Raw genomic sequence first — 12,090 nt, forward strand, 5'->3', positions numbered from 1 at the left:
ATCATTTTTTATAGTTGTTTTTCCATTTAAGTAATATTGTATAATAAACATGCAATAGATTTATATTTCAACATGCTGCAGCAGAGCACAGTAAGGACTCCTGTTGCTTTTTAAAAGAACTGCATTTCTTTGTGAATGTGTCATAAAGTTCCAAATGAACCCGTGCTAGCTCTTACTTATCTCTAATCCATGCAATGAAGTAATAAAACTCCTTTTGCTACATAATATTTTACTGGAGTCAGGAAAGGAGAACATCCTTTTTTCTTACTGGCAACCCTCAGGTATATTATATTTCCGTTGTCAGCACTCCAGGATATTAGGGAGGTCGCCATTGTCAGGCAGAGTCTTATTTTCAGCTTTGCGATACCACAGAATGTAAACTTACAGATAGGCCTTCATGCTTGTACCTGGCTAAAGACATTGACCCATTGCTTTCTTCTTGAACAGATTCCATCATGAATTTTGGACTAAACTGATAAAGGCATGAAGTATGATGTAATGCTTTGACCTGAGCTTTTTTTATTACGATCGAAGGCTCAGTGGAAATCTCTCCACCATTCAGTCTCGAAAGCAATAAGAGTTTCCTATATGTTCATTAGCCATGTCTAATCGATTGCTGAAGCTGTCAGTCAGTGGTTATGTGCTCTGAGCAGCTTAAATAGTAACGCCATATAAACAGTCCTTACCTTTTAATAACACAGAGTTGCCCAGACAATACACTTTCAATCACCAATCCTAAGGGCATATCGTATATGAGATCACAGCAGGTTTGCCAACAATGAACTGTTCACCTGTAGATAGCAAAGATTTCATAATTTTTCTTACATACCTACCATTTGGAAATGGATTCTAGGGATACAGGCACATGCCACATACAAGACATACTATAGTTTTCCTGTGACTTTTTTTTCTGTTATAATAATACCTATATGCTGAAAGGATGAGAATCTTCCTCTTAGCCAGTTATTGGTGCTGTGTTCCCACTGTGCTGTTTTTAACTGTACTTTGTATTTATTATTGTATTGCCCCTGCTTGTTCTATTAAAATAAAGTTCTACTGTACAGTGCTATGTACTATAGGACAAATAGTACAGTGCTATAGAAATAAACATATACATACATACATTTTACATTTAGGAACAAATAGTCACACCCTCCTCAGGGTTCTTCCTTATGATTCTGGGAACTAATTACTTAATTACTTGATTAATTGTTTGAAACTCCTTGTTCCACTATAAAGGAAATAGCCAATACAGTTTGTGAGAATATCCCAGGGATAATGATTCTATTCCAGAATTCCAAATTTTGCTGGATTTAAGTTATAGAGTAGTGACTGAATAGCTTGTTGGAGAGCACTGTTGAATATGTTGTGGGAAAAAACAACTGCTACTGCAACTGAATGATGTTTTAAACAAGGTGTTTAGAAATGCCTCTTCTTTTTAATATGTGGGAAGTCTGCAACATACATACACACACACATATATATATTCACATATAAGTATATTGTCAAGGCCGCCGGGAGCGCGAAGAGGCGCGTCTGCTCCCGGCAAAATGGCGGCGCCCAGTCGGGCCACGTAGGTGCTGGGACGCCAGCGCCGCAACGCTGATGCATGCGCAAACTCACTGGTGCAAGCACGCCGGCGTAAGGAAGTCAATGACGTCACTTTGGTGCCAAATTTGAATATAAAAGTGCTCCCAGGACCCCAGAATGGCACCCAAGAATAGGTTCTGCTTCCCTGGACCTGGGTTCCTGTTTCCAAGCCTTGATTCCTGTTCCTGTGTCCTGATACCTGCACCTGCCTTGGTTTTGACCCTTTTGCCTGGACTCCTGCTTATTGATCCTGTTCTGCCTACCCTTGAACTCTAGCCTGAACTCTGATTATCCACTTGCCTAACCCCTTGGACTCCACGACCTTGATCCATCAAGAGGTCTTCCTCCTTGATCCAGACTACCTCCCTGGAGGGAGCTCCCGGCTCCCTGACATATATAACATCAGCAGATTGTGTTTTGACTTCATCTGATTTTGAGTTCATCTAATTTTTTCTTAAGACATAGTCCAGAAATACAAAATATGGTAAATTGAATAATTAAATGAATGTTTCTCAGTTCATGATTTATTGCACCAGAAAACAAGTTAAAAAATATCAGTTAAACTGGAAAAGCCTGAGGTTTTTATTTCCTAACATAGGTGCAAATGTGCAGTAATTTGAAGTCAATCCTAGCAGCCAATCAACAATTAACTTTGATTGGTCTAATGAAGGTAGAATAATCAGAGAAAATGGCTTGCTGCTATAAGGTCATATGTTAGTAGATGAGGCCCTATACATTTTAGGAAGAAATAGAGGTATATTTATCAAAAAGTGAAGTTAGAGATCACCACAGTCCTCTAGAATGAAATTCTGCCACTCTCCATTCATTTCTATGGGATTTTGAAAGGCATATTTATCAAAGGATGAGCTTTCACTTGATTAATAAATACTCTTTTAAAAATCCCATATAAATGAGTGGAGAGTGGTGGAACTTCACTTTTTGATAAATATACATCATACTGTAATATAAAATATCTAATTATCTTATTTCAAAGTGCCTTCAAATGGAAATGAAATGGGCAGGGCCGCGGAGAGTTTATGCCATAGCACTTACTTTCATGAAACTGCTAGCAAGCCAAATGTTCTTTCTTAATAAAGGCCCTAGCCACATAACCAAATAAATATAGGCTCCTTCTGCTTCCAGCACAGCTTGTGGTCATGTATTCAGGTTACTTGATTTTACATTTCCCCGATAACTGCTATTAGAAACAACCATTCCAATCTGATCTGTCCAATCCAAACCCATGAAAATTTTCATTTCATAGTAAAATTACATAACTAAGCAGAATATTGCTTGAATCTCTCAAATAGACCATATATAAGCCAATCCTGTACTGTATTTAAAAAGTCACTCTGTTCATAAATGTTTATGTCCACTATTCTGTTCACTGTGGTTACAGTTTTTTCTCACTTCCGCATCTGCCAATACACCATACATTTCACTGTCATGCATTATTAGCAGATGAAATTTTCAAAAATGACAGATTATTTTCAATAAAATAGGATTGCCGATTTTTCTGTAGCAACTGTATCAAGGCCTGAATTTGACAGGTTTTAGATGGAGTATTTTCAAATTCAGACAGATTAGGAGTTGTGGGGCAAAATAAATCTAAAAAAATTTGAGCTTTTATTTCTGTTTTTTCACTGAAAAAAACTTGGCTAGAAAAAAATTGAGCTTTAATAATTAACCCCCCTTCATGAAGCACCATTAACAGATCTACTTATGCATATTGTAGTTACCAGGAAAACATTTTTATAACTTAAGTGCATTCTACAATTTGTAATGTATGATGACTAATGTGACTTTCTCTCCTTTCAGCAATTTTAATTTAAATAATTTATAGCCCAAGGCAAGTATATTCAAAGGATAAACAAAGACATATTCATGCGTTTTTAAACTTATGTTGATCCCTAAGATTTAAACTCCACAGCCTCATTTGTTGAATTAAGTGAATGAAAAGAGCATTCATTAGATGTGTATGATTAATCTGAGTGCATTATTCTGAAATAAAAGGTTATAATAATGGTACATAGGATTTTGAATTTAAGTCATATAATTGAAAATGACATAGAATGGTACATAGGATTTTGAATTCAAGTCATATAATTGAAAATGACATTCATTGAGGATTTTTTCATTATGTTAGTAGTTAAAGTAAGTATCTTAAAAATGTTTGATCTGCAATGAAATGCCTCACTATTGTATTGGAAAGGGGTTTTTTTTCATTGGAAACATCTGCCTGGAGTCATTTGTAACATTCTCAGTTTAAATGTGGAAGACAATAAAGAAGCAGTTAGAGGTATCATTTAACCTGTGTTAGGGGATCTTAGCTGGGTCTGGGTTTAGCATTTATAATCTGTACAACACTTAACCTCATGCTTGGTAAAGGTCACATCAGAACACTGGTAAAGAATTCCTGCTAATGGCAGGGAGAGTGGATGTTCTAGTGGGGGATGGCGTATATTGACTTAATGGGATGCAAGACCGTGATTTACAGAATACCAGTTTAATAATATTAAAAGAAGATGATTACAAGATTTTTGTGCTGTTCAATAAGCACAGAATTAACATAAAGGTTCAGGGGATTTAATTTCCCCCTAAAAAAAGATAACATTCCCCTGCAATTTACATAAATGTATCCTCTTTAAGGATCTGGACTGTGTTTAAGGAGGCCTAGATTTGATTTGTAGAGCAGATGTCTCCTACTGTATGTGTACTTTTTGTGGTTTTAGGTTATTTAATCTCCAAATACTTACAGCCAAATTATACAGTCAGACTCGGGGATGCAGTTTGCCTAAATAATAGAGTGCACAATGCTGCAAGTAGTAAATAAATAAAGTTAAATGCAAGTTTTACATTTGAAACACATGCTTGTCGAAAAAATCAGCAACAGTATCGTAGCAGTAAATAAATAAATAAATAATCCCATAAATGTTTATAGCGTGCAAATTTGCATATTTTTATAATAGTCTTTTCTACTTCCATTAATAGGGAGTTGCCATATTTATTTATTAACATAGGTGGGTTTATAACGAAACTTTTTTGTACCGCCTATACTTTTTGTAGTTTGTTTAAAATATTTATTTTTTTCAAATTATCCCTCAAAACAACAATTTATTTCCTAGTGCACAAAATATTTTTGAGTTATGAATCCCAGACAGAGAGCAAAAGGGTCAGTTAGTTAGTTGAGAAAATAGGATGAGGCAGTTTGTCAGTTATTTTTGTGATGTAACAATCTGACTTCAACATGAGCCAGCAAATCTAATGCCTACCTACCAGACAGCACTAATGTACTTGCAGGCAACAAAATGTAGATTTATGGAGCTCAGTAATAAAACCTCAGGTGCTTTACAAACAAATCAATAAACTTTCACAAATTTTTCTTGTGTGGACAAAGTCACGATAAAATCGTACAAAAGCCAAATCCTACATTTTTTTCGGATTTTAAGAAAGAAAGCTTCAATTTTTTCAAGTTAAATCGCCCGAAACTATGATTTTTTCAGAAACTCAGAAAATCTTCCAATTGTTAACAGGACATATGCCATGGTTATGGTTTTAATATTTGAGCAGTTGAACACATTTATTTTCTATGGGTGTTAGTAAATGGTACAGATTTTTGGATGTATGTGTACTAACACCCATTTGAATAAATAATCCCTGATGCAAACACGGAAAAATCTGGAAATCTTAAACTTTTAGTAAAATGAAGCAGTGTTTTACAGCTCAGGCCTGTTGTTGCTGTAGTTTAATCTAATATATAGTGAATAAAGTACCCCCTCTTGTAAAATATAAGGATATTAAAAGTTACCGAGGAGTTTCATGACCATATAAAAACACGAGGCCGAAGGCCGAGTGTTTTTATACAGGTCATGGAACTCCGAGGTAACTTCTAATATCCTCATATTTTACAACTGGGGGTACTTTATTTATTATAATACACAAATTTCAGTGAATCATGTGACAGAAATTACATCACTACTCACCGTTTATAACTGATGACATCACTAGTCACCGTTTATAAGGATATAATTTACAAGATATTCATGGCTTTTGTGTATTATATAGCTATTTGCCACATAAGTGAATCATTATAATGCAACATGTGTTGGATAAATGTAAGTGATTGAAAGGTTTGTTTTCTTGCCTTGTACGAACTACTGATACTACATCTAGTAGTTTATCTTCCACTTCTGCATGTGCTGGAAAAGTGTCGGGTATGGGCAGTGGGTTGCATGTTGCATTTTCTACCCTTGAGACGTTATATAGTCCAAGAGCAACATGTACAAGGGCAATATGGCAAATGAGATGAAAGAATTTGCTGCAGGGAATGAGTGGTAGCTTTATTTTTTTATTATTCTCAGCCACTGAGGTCATTTTGTTTGGTAATGTAAGAAGGCTATACATGCCAGTATATCTTACATATGAGACAGGTGCATTTGACATGTTCATATGTAAAAACTCTTTATTTCATCTTTTTTAGGGGCAATATTTTCAAGCCCTCACTCAAGCAGAAGCGGAACAGCAGGAGGAACGGTCCCTCCCAGTCATCCTTCTCCAGGGAGCAATATGCAGAGCAGTCCTCACAATCCACTTTCTCAGTTACCTCCTCTCACACCAATGGAGCCAGGATCTGATAGGTCAGTATTACAGGACCTTTGCAGCCAAACTTTTTTTGCTTAATTTTTTGTATTCATAAATGCTTAATAAACAAGTAAGGTAGAAGTTAAGAGATCCCTGTCAGCACACTGACACCCATTAAATATGAATATCTTCGACAGCTCAAAGCAGCTGAGCATATTCTGGTGAAATTATGCATGCATCTGCATTAATAGATGTGTCTACTTATTAACACAATGTTTCCTGACAGTCTGGAAAGCATTTTTACATACAACTTCAGAGCAAGCTGCTTATGTATCCTTTTGGACCTTTAGTTCACACTTTATAAACAACTTTGTGTGTTTTTTATAAATATGTGGTACTTTCCTTGCTTAATTAGTACAGTCTCTGCAATTGATTGCCCTTCCTTAAAGGGGATGAAAAGAAAAATTTAAAATCCAATTTTTACTTTCATTAATGAAAAAGAAATCTATCTCCAATATACTTTAATTAAAAAATGTCTATGGTTTTTATAAGAAACCTGACTGTATGCAGTGAAATTCCCCCTTCATTTTACTTGCTCTGACTGCTGTGGATAGACCATCCTGAATTGGTCTACAGGGAAACAACCAACAGCAGGGGGAGCCCCCCCACCTTACTTCCCAGAACTCAAGCAGTTTTGCTTGTTTCCCTGTAGAGCTGCCAGCGACCGTGTAGAGATTTGTATCCGCAGTCTGTATATTCTGATTATTAATCAGTCTTGCTGTATTGGCTTCTGGCAGATATTATTTGACTTGTGCTGTCTTGATAATTTATGACAATCCCTAAGGTTAGCCTCCCAACTGAAGCCCAGACCACACTGAGCATGTGCATGGTCTTGGTCTTGCAAAGATGTTCAACATAGTTATAAGATGGTGTCCCCCTGCGGCCAACTTTGAAAACATAAATCATTTGTTTATTTAGTCTTCTAGTACAGTGAGTTCAGGTTTATGTTTAGTTTCCAAAATACAGCTTTTCTAGCATTATTCTGGTTTAGACTTTAATTCATCTTTAAGGACCCCTGTCCACTCTTAGCCTGTCCTAAATGTCCCTGGGGCACAACTTACTGTCACTGTGACTGCAGAGTTTTGCAGCAGTTTGGCGGCTGCTTTCTGCCCCCTTGGCGGTCATGAGCATGCGCAGTGGAAGCCAAGACCAAATCAACTTCCAATAAGTATGCAATCACTGTCTGGGGACCGGAAACTGTATCTGATGCAGCTGAAGGTGGTGGCTACCAACCCTGCTTTGCATGTCTGCACTCACATAGGTGATCAGTACTATTTTTTTCTTAATCATTATGGTAACTTAATGGCAGAAATGTATAATGTATAAGAACTGATTACTTTATTTTACAATCAAAACCTGTTGTTAATAATAATGCTAAAAAATATGTCCAATAACAAATGTTTAACACATTACATTTGTTTAGGGGAATTCACAAAATGATAGTGAATCCCCCTAAATACAATGTTAGGTTTTATTTTTTTAAGCAGAAGTACCCAATGCTGATGAGTGATTTTGGGGTATTTTTTAATACTTACTATAATTGTAATTATGTGATGGCATAGGTATACCCTTGGCTGATTTTCAGCCTTAATAGTTTTAAACCTTTTTTGTATTGCTTGCTTCTATGAGGTAAGAATAGGTAGAGAATGTTCAGTGTCTTGAGATCCATCAGCAATGAATACCAGTTGATGTGGCATAAAATTTTATAGAGGGTTCTTTGAGCTAGTTAAGTATAAGTCATATGCTTGGTTTGTACAGCTTTTCTATGAAAGCATCAAACAGAGATAAGTAGACAGAAGGTTTCCATTATGTATAAACACACTATGAATCAGCATGGAATATCTAAGATAGCAACACAATGCCGCTCTACATTTAATTCTTACAACATGTTTTAAAATCCCTACTTAGCTGTACAGAATAGAGTGCATAATATTAGAATGCGTGTGTATACCTTACCTGTTGAAAGGGAATTTTGAGCAGCTTTTCTGCAAAGAACATTCAATTATTTGGCTTTATAATCAGCCAAACAGTACATTTTCAGTCGAGAATCTAAACAAATGTGAAATGTTCTGAGTAAATAGAGTGTGATTCATTCAGGGACAAACCTGGATTGAAAATTCCTCATTTCTAGCAGATGCAGTGCTGAAGTCACATGTTAGTAAGCCAGAAAATCAAAGCAATGATTCAGAGAACATGATAAAGTCTACAAATGTCTTATAAGAGAGCCCTATCTGGCAGCACACCATCTTGTATTATCATCTTACTTTTAATTTAGACTTACTCATAAGCATTTTGAGGGAAGCAGAGGAATACTAAAGCAAGCATAAAATATAAAAAGGAACTCTGTGAAATGGATTTGGAATGTATGAAATCCACCCAAAAACTGAAATCATCATTCAGCTAGACATGGAAATGTAATCAAGATGGAAAAGCTGATGTTTTCTTTGGTTTTAACTGCATTAGTTACTTATAAGATGAAAATAAGTGCATTAATAAGCAGTACTATCCCAGCCTTAATAAGCTTCTGGTCACCTCATGTTCATTAGCCTCGGAGCAAAAATCAGACTAGACTGTTGAAAGGGATGGGACATGTTGCTCACGGTTATATTGTGTAAGTTCCATAGCATTGGCGAAAAAACAACCATATTTCATTCTTATATCGAGTGGCAAGATTCTACCCAGATAGCACATTATTCATAACTGTTTGTGCATTAGAGAGTACTTAAGCAATATTTACGAAAGGGCCAGAAGCAGACCTCAGCAAACTCATATTAAGTGTTCCACTCGGCCTGCTTTCTTCTTTACAACTGTACTTGCCAGCTGCCTTCTGTTTTTATTTAATATATCGTGCATTTGAAGGGAAACAGAAACAGGGGCCTAAAAAACTAAAATCACAAACAGATACTAAAAGGGCATTCCCATGGACTCTTCTGGCTTTAGTTGTACGAAACCTCCTTTTTTGTCATGTTTTCATTGAAATTCCATTATTTCTGCATTTTGGAAAAAATCTAATGAAGATACATGATAATACATGTATGTACAATAATATACTTTTTCAGCAGTCCAAATCTTACTCAGTAATACTGAAAAATAAGTTATATCTTCTACTTCCTTCGCTAATTTCAACAAACCCTAATTTTAACAAACATCCTTTATCATCTTTTATCATTTTTTATCACAAAATTGTTATCATGAGTTACATGAATTAATAGAGAATTTAATTACAGTGGATCAGTCAGCAATTGATTGCCATAATAGCTCTTACAGATTTCCAACCTGCTTTGTAGTAACTAATTGGTTTATTGTACAGTATATCACCAACTGTGACATTTAAATATAACTTATCGCATTCATTTCAGGTTTAGAGGTGCAGCTCCTTCACCGCATCACCTGAGCCCACAACGCCTAACTGGTCCCCCAGGCATGATGCAGAGACGAACACCTCAACCAGCCCAGGCCCAACAGACAGATGGCACTTATAGGAAGGCCTATCCTACCATAACAAACCCTTCTGTACAGTCTAGCAATCTTCATGTCCAAGGTAAGACATTTCGAAACACCCTAATTTATTATTTACTGAAATTGTTCATAGAATGTAGGTGTACAAATAATACAACTACCTTCGTATGCTAATTTTAGTCATGCAGAGGATAATTTAGATAAGAAAATGATTTCATAGGTTTTAGTTGTGCTTTAAATGCATACTTATCAGAGAATATTTAAGAAAAATGAAAAAAGTCCTTTAAAATCACTTTCTATTGCCGATCTTCCCACAGTCTCTCAGCTGCACAAAAAAGGATCCAAAAATGTATATGCAGATCAGCGCCTACGGCAACAGAGAAAGAAATAGAAGAAAATAGCGCAGTATGTTTTAATATCACACCAACACCCATTTAGTGTCCAGGTTTTTTTTGAGGTGAATTTCCCCTTTAAATTTCCACTCTTATTGGTGACATGCAAAGTTTTTCCAATTTTTCCACCATCGTTTGGCTAAATTGCCTACTTACAAACTGTAGGTATAGTATATGGCCCGTAGTGTTTAGCAGGTCTCTCCCCCCTTCTCCTGTCAGCTCCTCATGTTCCCATAGAGAAATATAAAGCCAGGATAGTGTAACACCATTTATTAAAAAGTATAAAAAAGTTTAAAACAAATTTGCACTCACATTTTGGGCACATTTACTTTGCTCGAGTGAAGGAATAGAATATAAAAAACGTTGAATTTCGAATGTTTTTTTGGCTACTTCGACCTTCGACTACGACTTTGAATCGAACTAAATATCGCTCGAATATTCTACCATTCGATAGTCGAAGTACTGTCTCTTTAAAAAAAACTTCGCCCCCCAAATTCGCCACCTAAAACCTACCGAGGTGCAATGTTAGCCTATGGGGAAGGTCCCAATAGGCTTTCCTATGTTTTTTTGGTCGTAGAAAAATCATTCAATCGATGGATTAAAATCCTTCGAATCATTCGATTCGAAGGATTTAATCGTTTGATCTAACGATTTTTCGTTCGATCAAACTAATTGCGGTAAATCCTTCGACTTCGATATTCGAAGTCGAAGGATTTACCTTCGGCAGTCGAATATCGAGGGTTAATTAACCCTCGATATTCGACCATATGTAAATCTGCCCCTTAGTGTGAAGAATGATCACATATGGGAAAAAATATTTGCATACGTTGCACTCTCGATCTAAGGGCCCAGCCGGCGTGTGTATTCCCCTACTGGCTCTTCCTGTGTTCCCTGTGTGACGTCACTTGCTGCCTGACGCGTTTCACCAATCAGCTGGCTTCCTCAGAGGCATACTATCCCTGGCTACATGCTTCCCTTTTCTACCTGTGATTCACTCGTGGTCGTTATAGCGATCTCAAGTTCCTGTGGAATTGCGTTTCACCAGTGCACTCCACACCTCTCTAATTCGATTGCAACTGCTCAAAGTTAAAATTTATTCTACCTGTTTTAACTTACAAGAGCTTCAATAAAATCTCTAATAAAATTGTGTTTTTACTTCTCCTGGTTTTTTATTTATTATTTAAAATACATTTGGACTGGTTTCAGTTTCATCCTGTTTATTGCACATAGTTAGATAAATTTGGTTCAGTGTAGAATAAATTGATTTGGTGAATATGGATTATATGTATCATGATTGTTAAGGTGCTAGTGCATTTTTTTCTCTATGTATTTTAAATTTTTAATTTATTTTACTCCCATTTCTTACACTACTCCATATGCAGAGAGTTATAGTTCTCCTATTGACTTTATGATTTTTATTTTTTTGTTTTTTTATTTTTATTTTTTTGTTTACATTTGTTTATTACATTTTTGTCATTTCTCTATTTATGGGTTAATCTTTTCATCGATTTTTATGTTTATTTATTTTTATATTTTTTTATAGAAATGCCCTTAGGTTTATATCAATATTTAATCCAAGGGGGGTAAATGTCTGCATACTATGGATCCATTTACTTTCTTCTTGTAACGTTCTCCTTATTATATCACCACCCCTCCAGTTATTCTTAACTACAATGATATCCCAAAATTTTAACCCTTTTGCGTTCTTATTATGACAATTTTTAAAATGTTTTGACACGCTATGGTTTTCTATCCCCTTCTCTATGATTCTTATGTGTTCATTAATTCTTTCCCTTAATTTTCTATTTTTCCTATATATTGTAAGCCACTTACACCTGCAAATGTGGGGTTTCAAGTAATCAAGATGATATCTATTAAAAAGATTTATATTGGTATAGTCATTTTTTGTTAAATCTTATAATCTCGACAGAAAACAGGAATCTCATGGGTGGTATCTTACAGTTTTATATCCCTGTTTCATAAAATCTGTTAAACTGTTCCACATTTG

General features: G+C 35.7%; 1 protein-coding gene across 1 annotated transcript in view; it reads left to right on the forward strand.

The window, feature by feature from the left end:
- Positions 1–12,090, forward strand: part of glis3.S (GLIS family zinc finger 3 S homeolog) — a 179,894-nt gene that overhangs the window by 140,343 nt on the left and 27,461 nt on the right. Inside the window, exons 8-9 of the mRNA XM_018241627.2 lie at positions 6,071–6,227; positions 9,591–9,772. Coding sequence (XP_018097116.1) covers positions 6,071–6,227; positions 9,591–9,772 — 339 coding nt within the window. The remainder of the gene's footprint in view (positions 1–6,070; positions 6,228–9,590; positions 9,773–12,090) is intronic.

This window comes from Xenopus laevis, chromosome 1S (genome assembly GCF_017654675.1).
Source record: "Xenopus laevis strain J_2021 chromosome 1S, Xenopus_laevis_v10.1, whole genome shotgun sequence".
NCBI classification, from domain to species: Eukaryota; Metazoa; Chordata; class Amphibia; order Anura; family Pipidae; genus Xenopus; species Xenopus laevis.